The sequence below is a fragment of the Blennius ocellaris genome (assembly GCF_963422515.1).
Source record: "Blennius ocellaris genome assembly, chromosome: 10".
Lineage (NCBI taxonomy): Eukaryota > Metazoa > Chordata > Actinopteri > Blenniiformes > Blenniidae > Blennius > Blennius ocellaris.
In genome coordinates this window covers 15560296-15575893 of record NC_137659.1, presented here as the reverse complement: position 1 = coordinate 15575893, position 15598 = coordinate 15560296, and the positions used below count along the sequence as shown (strand labels likewise).

The following is a 15598-nucleotide window of genomic DNA, read 5'->3' as shown; positions in this document are numbered from 1 at the left end:
GGACAATTTAGACATTTGCTGACTTTGATATCTATACCAGGACTCCAAGTGCATTTGTGGTGACATTATATTTATTCTTTTTCATTGATTGCTTTAGGTTAAACTGATTTACAGCGAACAAATATTGCATAATGTACTTTCAAAGAGACAGAACCTAAAACAGCTTATTGAAGAGTGGGTATTGGATATTAACTTAGCAGCTCCATGAACCCACATAAAAGTTTTCCTTAAATCATGCAAAAATACTTACTTGAAATAGGTAGACATTTTCAGCTATCTTTTCAACAGCAAATTAGACCTTGTTTTAATAAGAAAGAATTTAGTATGTATTTTACGTATTTATCCCTTTTTTATTAATGTAATTAAGCTTGTTACCCTCAACTGTTACCCTTCATTACACTGCCTTAATACCAACCTAAGAGCATGATGCAGGTTTTAAATGTCAGAATGTGTTCTATGATTTTTTCGTTTCATTTTATTCACATTGTGTCCTTATTTCTGCAGACTTTGCGCTCAGCAGGAAAGACCTACATGGTTTTCTTTGTGCTGGTGATCTTTCTGGGATCCTTCTATCTGGTCAATCTGATCCTGGCTGTTGTGGCCATGGCCTACGAGGAGCAGAATCAGGCGACCATCGCCGAGGCCTGGCAGAAGGAGAGGGAGTTTCAGCTGGCGATGGAGCACCTTAGAAGAGAGCAAAGAGTAAGAGCAATGCAAAAGCAATGCTTTCATAAATTCGAGTATGTGTAAGCTTAACAGAAACAAAATTTCTCTTCACACTGTGATGTCTTCTTCTACTCTTGAAGTTGGCAGCAAGAAGACAGGCACAGGAGACAGATTCAGTGTTGTCCCCAGAGCTGTCGCCATTCTGCCTGAAGACAGGAAGTATGCGACGGAGCAGCAGCAGAAGAAGAAGATCTCACAGGACACTTTCAGAGGAGACAGCAGAGGAAGCGGCTGACGAGAAATTGGAACCCGAGGATGAACCAATGGTATAGCAATCGGCAGACGCCCCGCGAGCTATCTTTTATGGTTTAAACCGTTGGAATTAATCTTATCGTCTGTGTCTCTGTAGCCCCCGCTGTCACCCATGCCAGTCCACCCACTGCTGGCCACGCTCTCCTCTCACCCCCTCAGTACAAGGCGAGGAAGCCAGGTCAGCATCTTCAGCGTTTTCCGGGCTCGCAACAACTCGGAGGCGGACTTTGGGGATGACGAGTACAGCGTTCATGGCGACGTCTTCAGGAGTCGTGCCAATTCCACAGCAACACCCTGGAAAAGGAGAGCAGGCAGCGTGAGGAGCCACTGCTCTCAAGTGTTCACCCCCAGCCTGAATGTCAACGGACGGCTGAACATCTCGCTGGACCACAACGGGGTCGCCTCCATGGGCTTGCTCACCCCAACATCCATGCCAGCTTACAGCATGGAGAGAGTCAGGGAAGACACAGTAAGTGAGAGAATCCTGCACGACCAGATTTTCCTCAAAATCTCTCTTATTGGATTCACGTTACACTGATCACTGAATGAAAAGACAATCAAGCTCATTTCATGTTATATTTTTTTTTTTAGGTATTTTCAGTCTATCGGAAGCCATCCAATGCAGAAGATACAAGCCCCAGACCTTTTCTCCTGCCCTCCCCGACAGTGACGGAGCCTCCGCCATTACCCAGAAAGAGAGGCTTTAGCTCCGTCAGCTTCCTCAGCGATGCCATGGATGGTACGTCCATCTCAGCATTGAAAACCTTCTCAGAAAATCATCTTATCTGTGCTAAATCTGCCTGTGAGAATTAGGTGTAGAAACCGTACCCATCATACAGCTGTCCTTTCAGTAGATGACTATAATCACCCATCATTTGTTTGAATTTGTTGCTGAAATGCTGAATATGAGCTCGTTGTGTGTAGAATCTATTTCAGAACATGACATACGATAACATAGCTCTTTTGCATAGAGTGAAAAGGACAAATGACACAATTTGAATAACACAAAGCTGCTTGTATAAAAATGAAACCTTCTTGAGTTTACACTCTGGTTTTTGTATGATCAGATCAAACGTTTATTTTCAGTCATTAACCTTTCCTGTGAGCTGATTTCTTTCAAATCTGCAGATATAATTGACCCAACCAATACTGTCATGTTTTCAGTCTGTATATTAACCTGCCCGTTACATCGAGTACGTGCAAATATTTAACCCGTGTGTCTCTTTGCAGAGCTGGAGGAATCAAGACAAAAGTGCAATCCGTGCTGGTACACTTTCGCCAAGAAGTATCTGATATGGGACTGCTGCCCCTGGTGGTTGAAGTTGAAAGAGTGGGTGAAGCTTATGGTGATGGATCCGTTCCTTGATCTGGGGATTACTATATGCATTGTGCTTAACACCCTCTTCATGGCCCTGGAGCACTATCCCATGACTGATGAGTTCAACACGATGCTCTCCATTGGAAATCTGGTAAGAGCATTTTTAGCAGTGAGTGTGGGGAAGAACAGTTTCCAGCATTTAACACACTCCGTCCTGAGTGCTGTGACGTGCAGAGGAGAGTGCTGAGATAAAGTTTGTGCAGCACTTTAGGTTGTTCAGGACAGGGGGTCAAGTGTTGGTAGGAATCTCCTCTTCAGATTATTTGTGATTATTCTTGGTAAAAAGGATTATTTTTAGCATCGGGAGTAGCAGACTTAGACCTCCTGTATTTTCATTTTGACATCTCCTCCTACTGGCTAGATGATAAAGTCTTTGCTTCTTCAGCTATGGAAACACAGTCTTCAGAAGACACATTTGATAAATAGCAGCGTCTTTGACAATTTCACTTCATACAAGTTTCTTTTGAGAAGTTGTTTCTGGAGTTTTTTGGACACACATAGAAATAACATTTTCACACACACAATTCCTAAAAGGATGATTAATTGATGGATTTGGGTAATTATGTGTCATTTTCGCAATTGTTGTTCACCACAGATATGAAAGAGTTAAGGCATGTAAGCATGACTTTTAGATGGCCTGAGAACAGATGTGAATCCCAGCTCAAAATCTCAGCTAAAAGATTTTAATAATCATCATGTGTCATAAAGCCAAAACATCTTTCAAAAGGCAGATAGAGACGATGGAATGCTGAAAGCCGAATGGAAATATTTGGTGTTAACAGAAAATGCAACACGTGAATATACCTCTTGTAATTTGTGTTGGTTCATTTTTCTCTTTTTTTTGTGTGTGTTTGTTTTCTCCAGGTTTTTACTGGGATCTTTACAGCTGAAATGGTGCTGAAGCTGATTGCCATGGACCCTTATTACTACTTCCAACAAGGCTGGAACATTTTTGATGGCGTCATTGTTTGCCTCAGCCTCATGGAGTTGGGTCTCTCCAATGTGGAGGGTCTGTCCGTCCTGCGATCCTTCAGACTGGTAACAGCAATCCGTTGTGCTTATCACTGATTTTTATTTATTTATTTATTTATAGACTTTCAAAAGAAGGAACCTAAAGCAATTTATACATAAACTCTTCACTCGTATGTCAAATATATTTCACAACTCTGTAATTTGTTTCCATCTTTAGTTACGAGTCTTCAAGCTGGCAAAGTCTTGGCCCACTCTTAACACTCTCATAAAGATCATTGGCAACTCAGTGGGTGCCCTTGGTAATCTGACGCTGGTGTTGGCCATCATTGTCTTCATCTTCGCCGTGGTGGGCATGCAGCTGTTTGGCAAGAACTATCAGGACTGTGTGTGCAAGATCTCCTTTGACTGTCAGCTGCCTCGGTGGCACATGAAGGACTTCTTCCACTCCTTCCTGATTGTGTTCAGGGTGCTGTGCGGCGAGTGGATTGAAACCATGTGGGACTGTATGGAGGTGGCTGGGCAGCCCCTCTGCATCCTGGTGTTCATGTTGGTCATGGTCATAGGGAACTTGGTGGTAAGTCCTTCTTATCCAAATATCAACATCTCTAATAACTAATGTTTCATGTGATTTCTTATTTTTTTGATTTTGTACAAATGCCACTAAAGCTGTCAATGAAAACCAGGTCCAAGTGAGCAGCATGGACTATGCAGTGGTCAAATGCTGAGTTTACACATTTATTAAGCATTAGTCAATCTCGAGCAGTCACATTAAATTTTTTTCATATTAATAAATGTGCGCCTTTCAGAAACCATATCCAAAATATGAGGCTAACTTGAATGAGATGAACTAGAGAAGGAAAGCTGGAGAAAGTCCATCAATGCATAGTCATGCAGGCTCAACACAGAAAGGCCCAAAGGCCTGTAATGGAGCTGACTAACTAAATAAATGAATTTATGTTTATGTTTCGTTTATGATGACTACAAAAAATGTGTTTCAATGCTACCAGCTGTTTCAGTTTTCATATGCAATGAATAACGCCACAAGTAATCAGGGTTATAATTGCACAAGTGAGAACTCTTGATTGCATTGCATTATGGCAAATGAAGCATCCTTCAATTAAGTTGCTTTCACTTTTGCCAGAGACACTTGGTTGGAGTGCTTTTCGATGTATGCATGCTGCTTGTAGTAGTATTGGTGTTGTGTTGTGTTTGCAGTCTCAATCTTCCCATCGTTCAGATTAACATTAGCAGATCATGTCTGGACTACGTAAGCCATCTGTTGTCCTTCCTCAGTCATATACATATGTGGACATGTTGTCCTGCAAACTGTAGCCACAACAGACACAGTGAGTTCAAGAGCAGCTTTACAGCAGCACCATATCCTACAGAGGTGAGCATTTCATGCAGCACTTGTAAACGGAGCCATTTACAGTGAAACTGTTAGCAGAGTACAGTGTCAAGGATAAGACGAGGCCACAAAACATTCCAGACTTTGCAGCAGGTACTGATTTTCACACATCGAATGCAGCTTGTGTATCATGGCATGCAGCTGTTCTTGCTGGAATTGCAAAATGTGTTTGACAGGTCTGTTTGTCCACACAGCGGGGCCATAGCGAGGAAGCATATATTCCCTGGACCACCCATATGGTGATTTATTGTCCAGCTGTCTCGATGTAAGCTAACGTTAATGAGAACAGATAGAAAAAAAAGAAGAAAAAAAATCCCGGAAGTATAAACAGCCGGCATCCAAAGGATTCATTTAGTCAGTATTGCTTTACTTCAAACGTGGCTTAATTCCAGCGTTGATACTTGATATATAAACTGAAGTTATATAACACTCTTTAGTGAGTCTCTCAGAAAAAAATCAGGTTGTTTTTTTGTTTGTTTTTTATGTCTATTTACACTTTCCCACAAATCTTTCTTATAGTTTTATAGTTCTTGACACTAAAATTAAATTACTATCCAATCTATTAAATGTTATTTTGAGATGCTACCAGTCTGTTGTTTCTCTCTGTGATATTCAGCACATTTGGATACTAACTCTGAACATCATCTGCATAAAATTTAGATAACTTGAATATCCTGCCCTGCTTTAAAAAGAAAAAAAAGAAAAGGATAGAGCTCATGAGGCTATGATAGTGTGGTTCCTGCTGGATGTGGTTCAAACACCTGTTCCCAGGATGCCCTCAGTCCCCTCTGCCATTAAATGTTAGTTTGTCCCACATTTAATCCTATGCTCTGAAATATAGCTGTCTCGCAGAAATGTTTTAAAACCTTTCTGGTTAACTCTTAACATGTTTGTTAATCTTTGGCAGGATAATGACGGTCGCTGTCTTTCATGCAGAATTAAATACATATTAATGCATACGTCGGGCGTTTCAAATATAAAGCCACAATGACACAGGTCAAGTAGCATGTAGAGTCGGTGTTTCGTTTTCAGCACATGAACCAGTTTTTTTTTTAATGCAACACCTGAAACCATCGTAATGATTACTATGACATTATCATTATGATTTTGAAAGGATTTTACTGTGCCTTTCTGCATGAATTTGCATTTTATTTTAAACTTATGTTTGCGTTGTTGAATGCATATGAGTGTGAAGCATACAAATCTCTATTTCTATTTTCGTGAGTAAATGGGCAAAACGTGTCTTTATTAATTATCTGCAGGTGAGATGTTGTCTTTTTGTAGCTTTTCTTAATGTTTGCTTCCTGACTTCCGCTACATCTTAAACACTCCTCAGCAGTGTCTCTTCACTAATTTAAAGTCACACTTTAATGAGTTCAATGAAAAAAAAACTGTCAGAAGCGTCACTTAGGTGTCGGCTGTTGGATGCAGACGCCTCCAGTGGCTCTATTGCCTCGTTAGAGCAAAGAACAGATCACAGTGGCGCTCCTTATGGAATTTAATGGACAGAAACTCTTTGCACATGAATCGTGGGAAAGCTGTTTATCCAAGGGATTATCCAGGATGCTTAGGGGCGAGAAGGTCGGAGGGCATTCATCACTAATCATCTGCTCATGCTCCCCATCTCTGACTGGCTCAGTGGCTAAAGATGATCCTTCCCAACTGTGCACATCACCCATGCACACGGGGAGTGTGAACACGCAGAGCACACACACACACACATACATCGCAGAGATGTGCCTGATGCCGCCGCTCTCTAAGCTAGTGGGCAGATTACTCTGGAGTTGGATGTTTTGAAACTTGACTTGAGAGTGGCTGCAACATCCGCAGCCATATGTGTGTGTTGCATATCTTTGCAGAATATCCTGCTGAATTACAATGCAGGATTTACCAATGTTGACAAAATAAATGGGACATCATGTCAGGCATTAGGTGCACTTGTCCTTTAGCTGACGGACTGAACTATGCTTTGAATGCTTTAAATACAAAATGCATGTAGATCCAATGACTGCGGCGAATGTAGCTCTACTGCTATTTTGAGGCTGAGGGGATATGAATGAGAAGCATTTGCATAATGTCTGTAACATAATGTCTGTCTGTTCGCAGGTGCTGAATCTCTTTCTGGCTCTGTTGCTCAGCTCCTTCAGCTCCGACAATCTCTCTGCCCCAGAGGAGGACGGCGACTTGAATAACATTCAGATCGCCATCGCCCGCATCCACGCTGGCGTCTCCTGGCTGGTCTCCAGCGTCACCAATCTCTTTAACCACAGCTTGAAGGGTCAAAAGCAGAAGGCCAAGGAAGTCAGTCAGGCCATAAAGCCAGTTGGGAATCACGTGGAAAGCAATGGAGGAATTTTTGGATGCTATGGAGAAAAGTATGTCATCCCAGAGGAGGACAGCTATATGACCAACCCAAACCTCACCATCGTTGTTCCCATCGCACCCGGGGAGTCGGATGTGGAGTTTCTGGAGGAAGAAGATATTTCCGAGATCTCAGAAGACGAAGACAACAAACCAGTGAGTTTAGCTAACTTTTGCATTTTAAATGTAATTTCTATTCATTACTGTTTTCCCGACATTTGGGGGGGGGGGGGGGGGGTAAAAAAGAAGAGTTTTCATTATAAATCTAAGCTGTGATGTGATGTCAGTAGATGTAGCACTTGAAAAAGCAGTTTGCTTTTTTGAAGAGGGACCAGATGCAACACACCCTGACATTTTACACACACTCACAGCATGACTGAATTAATCTGTGCGATGAGTTCACAAACTATGACGAGTGTAAATCAGGGGTTGTCAGAGAGGAGGGAGGATGAAACCCCCCTCGCAGCAGGGCTTCGACCATATTACACCCTCCCAACTCTTATGTATGTGTTGTCTTAATCCAAGCAGTAATGAATGCCAGATTTCCTGATCATTTTTATATTATAAGATCAAATGTTTAACCGTGGTGACAACCAGCAGGGAAATTATTATTATTTTCAATGAATCATTTCAGCCATTTTAGATTTATATGAGTGCAAGAAAATACAATATACAATACAAATGTGCAATAGAAATATCCTGACAATGTTCAAGATGTATACACTATTTTCAATCCTGCCATACCATTTTCGAAAGTTCGAAAGTCTCCTTGTTTGACAAAAAGCCTTAAAGTTGTCTCTTTGTTAGTCAGTCACAAGGAGGTTCTCCGTTGTCCTTGGATCATTTTGTTCTGTCTTTTAGGTTTTTTTTTTGGATCTTCTCCGCTCTGTTTCCACCAACATTTAATTGTATTTAATATATTTCATATTGTCTTGCTGTGTTCTACCACTGCACATGTCAGAAGTATCAACCATAGTGAGAGGTGAATGACAGGGCAGTCAGTGGCTTTAGAGGTGGGGGTGTATGTGAAAACACAAGGCGCTAATCTGTCCAGCAAACAAGGTTAATTCAGATGGACACTCATGTCCTGATTACAATCCAGATTTCAGACCGGTCAGGTTATTAAGAGTTAATGTCACGTCACGCAGTGAACATCTGGCCAATGGTCTCTCAAAATGATGAGCTTGTCAGGGGAAAGGGCAGCCAAAACAGAACATTATCATTGAATTATTATCACTTGATATTGTGAAAACAAGGTGCCACTAGCTTAACTCCATGTTGTTTAGTATGTTGCGATGAGTCACACTCGACATGAAGTAGTCTTGTAATTGTCTTACGAGCACCAAAAGCACAGATGTAAATTGCATTTAATTACACTGTTAATTATGTCTGAATTCCTTTTACATGCTTTACTTTAAAGGTGCTGCCGTTATTCATTCACTGCCTGGTTGTAATAGTTTATCGGAGGTTTTGAGTAAAGCAGAGCTGTTCATGCTTTTGGCAGCATCAGAATTTGAAATGTTCGCTGTGGAAACTACGTTACTAACTACGTTAGGGTCTGTGTCGTTCAAATAAAGCCCTGGCCATCCACAAACATGTCAGCATTTTTCCAAACTCCATGTGGGAAATTAATCAAGATGCAGCTTATCATGCCTCAGAGCAGCACGGCCATCAAGAGACATATTGTATAAGAATAAGTCTCATGCGATATAATACTGTGGCATTAACTTGTGCTTATGTAAGGTGTCGGTTAGGGAGCACGATGTGGCATCCACACATTTAGATTTACTATATATTTTGTCCACGATCCGTATGGTAAACACAACATTATTATACTTTGCCACAAAGACACACAATATGAATACAAAATGCCGGCTTCATGAAAAGGAATCATTATCAAATTTGCAGCCCTCCTCTTGCAGCACAGGAATAAACATTAGATTAGGACAAATGTTAACGTTTTCATTAGAAAGCTCTGGAGGGAAGGTACACAGAAAGTCCCGAGGGCTGTCCGTTGAGGCGGTGGCCGTGTCGGTCCTGTCCTGCCTGGCAGGCCGACAGACGCAGGCCAGATGTGGAGCCAGGCCCTGCAGAGCAGATTAAACTGACACAGCTGAGCGGCCTGTAGTCTGGCGTCCTCCCTTCCTCTTTCCATCCCATCCCCTGCTCCACAACTCAGAATTAGGCATCAGGGAAAATGGAAATGAAAAAAGCCTCCTCCGACCTGCCATCAGCTTAGCGGGACATCAGCAGCTGCTCAGTGTTAAAGACGGGTGCATTTTACGAAGTCGTTCCTGCGCCCCGCGGGACATATGCTGTCCAGGTCTGAAGATGTTCTGAAACTCTGGACGAGATGTAGAAAAGTGTCGACGGGGCATTCTGTCAGGGTATTTAGGTTTTAATACAGCAGCTTTTCCAACTCGCCATCGTGACACACTTGAAAAATGCTCAGATTCATGAATTGTTTTAAACCAAAGACACGTCAATTTGGATCGTCTCACATGGGGCCGTGGAACCTAAGATCTTTTACAGTCCCACTGACGGAAAAGTAAAAATAAATAAATAACAATAATAATTCTACTGGAGTTTTCTGGTCTGTGATAAGGATAACAAGACTTTTTGTGTTTCACAATTCTCACTGGTATCTTTCATCCAATGAGCTTAAATTAGTTTATTCTGTTTTTCCTAACTTTTTTTCTAACTTTTTTTCCTAACTAGAGGTAAAATTTCAAGAATAAGCCATGTCTTATGTTGCTCAGTAGTCATATCCTCCCTAAAGTGTACATCTTTCATGGTTGCTTCTATGTGGCTTTACTTATAACCAACTCTGCATATAGTGCTGACTCATCACATACTATCAATGCATATTGTTTATATATTTCAATACCGATGCTGCTCTTGTAATCTTTCCTGCACGTTCTGTGGATGTTCCTAATGCCATTTTATAAGATTAAAAATCCACCTTTGTCCTACGAATCTTTCCCAATATGTTGTTGTTGCAACACACACACAAATCCCATCAAAATTGTATTACGGCTGAGAGGAGATTGAAAGGTAGGCATAGTGTGTCAAGGTAAACGAGGTTTGATAGGATAAATCCACAGAGCAGAAACCGTTCGGTTTAGAGTTACCCTTCGAAGGAAATTGCATTTTAGAAATGCCACAGCAAGTTTTGGAAACAGAAAAGACCTTATTGTCGATCTGCATAGCACATTAGTAATGGGTGTCTGATTAATCTGGTGTTATTTTAACAGAGATATTTTACTCTGCAGGAGCAGATCAGCCTGTCAGAGGGCAGCACAGTGGATCTGAGGAAGCCGGGAGAGGAGGTGGACAATTTATCCGAGCTGGCTGAGGAGAGTATGGAGCCTGAGGAATGCTTCCCAGAATGTGAGTAATGAATGTGATGAGCAAACCAAGGTTACAAAACTAATAGTCCTGTTAATTGCAGATGTTTGAAAACTCTGCCTACTTACAATATATAACTTCATGATTATAATAAATGGCTTTATTGTATGTTCTTCTCCTTATTGTCCTCCTTGCTATTGTTTTTTTTATTACATAATGATGGAAGAATGAAGAATGAGAGAGGTGGGGAGGAAGATGGGAGGGGCTCTGTTTTTAAAATGCCCCCCTTTTTTTTGCTACCTTTGATTGTATGAAAAGTGCTTTGCAAAGATTGACCGACCGATACGCTGCCTTGTTTTTTTTAATGTGGCCGTCAGTTTGCACGAGGCACTGTCAGTGCTGCAACATCGACACCAGCCAGGGTCTGGGCCAGGTCTGGTGGAGGCTGAGGAAGACCTGCTACCAGATTGTGGAGCACAGCTGGTTTGAGACGTTCATCATCTTCATGATCCTGCTCAGCAGCGGCGCTTTGGTGAGGCTCAAAGGCACCGCTTGAAGAGTGAAGCAACGCCATACACAAAGTCATTCCGTTTCAATTAAGTACAAAGTTGACCCTTTTGCCGTCACGCGATCAATATCTGCATCCCATTTGCTCAGCTCTTCTCCTCGGGCTTAATGGGCAGATGCAGCTAACAGGGTGAATGTCGTTTCATCCCAATGTCCTGAATGCTTCATTATGAAGCAGCAACACTGAACAGTGGGCCTTTTGCACTCGCAGGAACCTGAATCAGTAACTCCCAAACCATCATAATTTCTTTGGAAATACAATTCTAAATTTGTAATTTAAATAGTTTTTCAGAAAAAAAAATAACGCTGGAATGCTGCAGGTCTGAAAAACTCGTGTTTTATTTGCTATTAAAGGATTAATTGAGCTTGAACTCAGCTGAGGGAGGATGGACGAACAAAAGGCTGATGTCAATGAGATAAAACCCTAAACTAATGCTGGATTGAAATCTGCATCATTCCCTCCAAATCCCTTATGTATGTAATCCATTGATAGAGAAAACTGTAAATCATGAACAATATGTATTTACATTTAACAGTTATTGATGCTAGTCAATGCGAACTTCTGTAATGATTCTATACACATTTGTTCTTATCATTTGTCAACTGTGATGATGTTGTGGGTTGTTTTTATTCCCCTCCCACTGCAGGCATTTGAAGATATCTACATTGAAAAGAGAAAAGTCATAAAGGTGGTGCTGGAGTATGCCGACAAGATCTTCTCCTATATCTTCGTGCTGGAGATGTTTCTTAAATGGATTGCATACGGCTTCAAGAAATACTTCACCAACTACTGGTGCTGGCTCGACTTTCTTATTGTGGATGTAAGTGATCGTATTGCTGCATCGTGTTTTGAGATTTCAGGGGCGAGTGTAGCTTGCTGAATGTCGCTCATATTTATGGGATTTTCCTTTCTGTGGCTGAACCATACAATAAGTGGATGTTGTGTGTTACGCCAAAACAAGCTTTAGAGAAGCCCCAAAGGTTTTTTTTTTTTTTTTTTATTGGCTTACGATTTCTGGTTCTATTCTGTCAGGATTTGGTCACGATAATCAATTGTTTACCGGTAACAGGAGTTATCTGGTGCACACTTGGGGAACTTAAATTGGTTCTGTAACCACATAGTTGTCCAAAGTTGCGCTGAGCATGCAGCCAAAGGCCTTGACTTGACTTCCTCTGATTTCACCTGCCGTTATACAGATTGCCACAGACCGCACTATTGTTAGGGTAAGTTGTAGTTAGCAGGTTCCAGGTGAGTATGGGCTCCGAGGTCGGAAACTTGCATCCGCATCACAAATTCTTATGCTTCCTCACTTGTAAATGCCCTTTGTTTTGATATCAAAAGCCACTGTCCCGTTACCCAAGCAATTTTATTTAAAAATGGTTGATTTTCGAAACTGTCTTTTTAATCGCCTACTTCGGGACCTTGGCTTTTCTATCGAAAACAAACGCAGTGCCATCCACTCTGAGGTTTATCTACAGAAGATCTGGTGTACTGTCTACGATACATCAAAGCTTTGTCTGAACAGCAGACATTTCTATTCTCAGCTTTACTTCATCAATACACCAGTTGAATTCATGTCTAAATTAGTGTCTAAGTTATGTACCAGGCCTTCTTTGTTATGTCTTAAGATATGAAATATAGCAGTGGTCATCATAATTATTTTCTGTTGACAAAGAAAATAGCATTATACTGTCTGTTTATTTTTGTAGGTTTTTGTCTGTACTCTCGTGGAGCCAAAGACTTCTGTAGTGCTGAAAATTAATTTTGAGTATCTTCTTTAGATATATTGGACAAACACATCTATAAATAGACTTTTATAAAGAAAAACAGACTATTGGGACCTTTTTAGCCCTAAATTGTTTCTGATTACCTTATTGGCCCAATTAAAAACAAATTGGAAATTAATTTGGCATATAGAGATATAACTTCTTTATAAAACTCACTCTATTTGATATATATACATATGTATATGCATATATAGCTGAGTATGCATACATGGACATGGTTTGTCTATACGTGCATACTTGTCTGTGTTTTGTCATTATCAGTCATGACATGAATCTCTCTCTCTCCCTTCTTTCATTTATATATCATTTTCATTCATAGCTGTCATCCATGGGCCATTCAACAGCGGAATACCATTTTGTTTTGTCTGTTTTGAATGTAGAATAGAGTGGAAGTCTAAATTTCCTTTAAAAAAAACTATATTATTAAATATCAAAAATGAAAGATTTGTGTTCCTAACTGTGGAATGTCCCAAAATATACACTAGATATGGCTCTTTTATTGTTGCTTTTCTCTGTATGTCTTCCGTGTATTCTAATTAAGACATTTAGTTCTGCAAGTAGAGTCATTTGTTTAAAATCGACACATCTGAGATTATATATGTTACTTTTTTTTTTTTTTTTTTTCAAAGTGCTGCTGTACTTCCTTCTAAAGGGTTGAACACAAACTCACCTGTAGATATAAAATGATTGCACGACTCTCACAGTTCATTTCTATTTCTGTATCCTCTTTAGGTGTCCTTGATAAGCCTGGTGGCAAATTCTCTGGGTTATTCTGACTTTGCGGCCATCAAGTCTCTTCGGACGCTCCGGGCTCTGAGGCCTCTCAGAGCTTTGTCCAGATTTGAAGGCATGAGGGTGAGAAACATGTTTTAATGTTGTCCTTTAATGCCACTTACTTCAGCAAATGCATATTTACCGTATATCGACAACTATTGTGGCCAGAATTGTGAACAGACATTGCTGTTAGGTGGTTAATTGACATCAAGCGAACCTTAACAAACCCAATAAAATGTATATATTTTCACTTCAATAGTTGATCACTAAAGTCTGAATAGATTTGCAGAATCACTATATGATGTAATATTCTCTGATGTTTCTTCTGCTTTTACCGTGTGGTGGCCATTAATGATTTTCTGTATCAATGACAGTAATCATCACAGGATTGGTTACAAATAAAAGCTGGTTCAGATGCTTTTGTCACCCGTAAGATTGTTAAGTATAAGTTCATGAAATCATTATATCTATTGGCAAATTGCACGTTTACCATGCTGTTATTAGCATTTATATCAAGTAATGGATTGCACATAGTAATGAGTCCTTGGAGTTACATTTTGTTGTTTATTTAATACGTTTTAGATTTAAGTTTTGTATTTGAAGATGGCAGAACAGCTATCAGACGATAGCCAACATGTTTTTTTCTGTTCAATGGATCGGTTAAGAAATCTGGGTAGTGGTGAGCAAATGTAGAAAATCACTAAGAACGTCATCTCACTTTTCAGATAATGACCCTTTTCTTGTGTGTGCTGCTCTTCAGGTGGTTGTGAACGCTCTTATAGGCGCCATCCCCTCCATCATGAACGTGCTGCTCGTGTGTCTGATCTTCTGGCTGATCTTCAGCATCATGGGGGTCAATCTGTTCGCCGGCAAGTTTGGGAAGTGTGTGAACAGAACGGGCTTCATCCACAGCGTCTCTGTCGTCAACAACAAGTCTGAGTGCCTCTCCATGAATGACACACAGTTTTACTGGACAAAGGTCAAGGTCAACTTTGACAACGTGGGACTCGGCTACCTTTCCCTTCTGCAAGTGGTGAGATTTCTTTTTTTTTTTTCTTTCTTTCTTATCCATCAATGAGTGCCAGTCAGTCACACCTCTACTATCACCAGAGATCACCTGGATATTATGACTTTTCGTCTATTCTCACATTGTGATAGCCTTGAGAAATAAAAGCTCATATAAACGTTTGCTATTATTTGAAATGTAATGTGAAAAAAACCCCAAAAAACTCAAGGATTTTTGTGTTTTGTTTGTATGGAGTTTAATACATCCTCTTGGTCTGCTCAAAATTATGAGCACAAAATTAATACTTCAAGTCAACTTTATTTATATAGCACCACATACAACACAGTCATTTCTAGGCGCTTTGAACAGAGAGAAACACAACAAATATTGAGAAGTATTGTCATTTACACATACCCTTTTTCTGTACAACAAAATAAACATTTATCAACTGAATAAAATGACAACGATTGTCACAATAGTTTGAAACAGCTCAACAAAGCTTTGAAGTATATTCAATAGATCCATTTATTGCTGTCAATACAAACCGTTGTGTGTATCCCAATGGCACTGCATAAAGAGACGAATCACCTCTACTACCTCACATGATTCACAAAACAAGGCGTTTCAGACTTAGATTGGTGCACATGCAGACGATTGTTGACCACAAACTCATTTTGAGCTCCTTCCCCTCATTAGTAGCCTCTCATCTTTTCATTTTGAAGCGAAACATACCTGTGTAACGATCACTTGTCATTAATATTGTCCCCCTTTGTACCAGTTCTGCCTGGTTTTTGGAATTAACTCCTTTGTGGGGATTAAATTGCTGCTTGTTTTTGTTTATTTCAAACGCTCATATTTAGGCTACTTTAGGCCCATTTTAACATGGAGCAAATGTTCAAGAGGATTGTAATACTCCATAGTCAGAAAAAGCAGTCATTTACATGGTGCATTTATAGTTTTGCTCTTTGTGTTCAGACAGTCTTGCAAGAAGCAATCTGTTTACACTTATGTTGGCTTG

At 40.4% G+C, this 15598-nt stretch overlaps 1 protein-coding gene across 1 annotated transcript in view; it reads left to right on the top strand.

Moving 5' to 3' along the window:
* Positions 1-15598, top strand: part of LOC308135066 (sodium channel protein type 2 subunit alpha-like) — a gene marked incomplete at both ends in the record, with an annotated part of 29426 nt that overhangs the window by 10740 nt on the left and 3088 nt on the right. Inside the window, 13 exons of the mRNA XM_080502939.1 lie at positions 505-702; positions 807-992; positions 1076-1447; positions 1570-1717; positions 2209-2447; positions 3221-3394; positions 3546-3902; positions 6843-7253; positions 10370-10487; positions 10823-10977; positions 11660-11833; positions 13533-13655; positions 14335-14607. Coding sequence (XP_080359065.1) covers positions 505-702; positions 807-992; positions 1076-1447; positions 1570-1717; positions 2209-2447; positions 3221-3394; positions 3546-3902; positions 6843-7253; positions 10370-10487; positions 10823-10977; positions 11660-11833; positions 13533-13655; positions 14335-14607 — 2928 coding nt within the window. The remainder of the gene's footprint in view (positions 1-504; positions 703-806; positions 993-1075; positions 1448-1569; positions 1718-2208; positions 2448-3220; positions 3395-3545; positions 3903-6842; positions 7254-10369; positions 10488-10822; positions 10978-11659; positions 11834-13532; positions 13656-14334; positions 14608-15598) is intronic.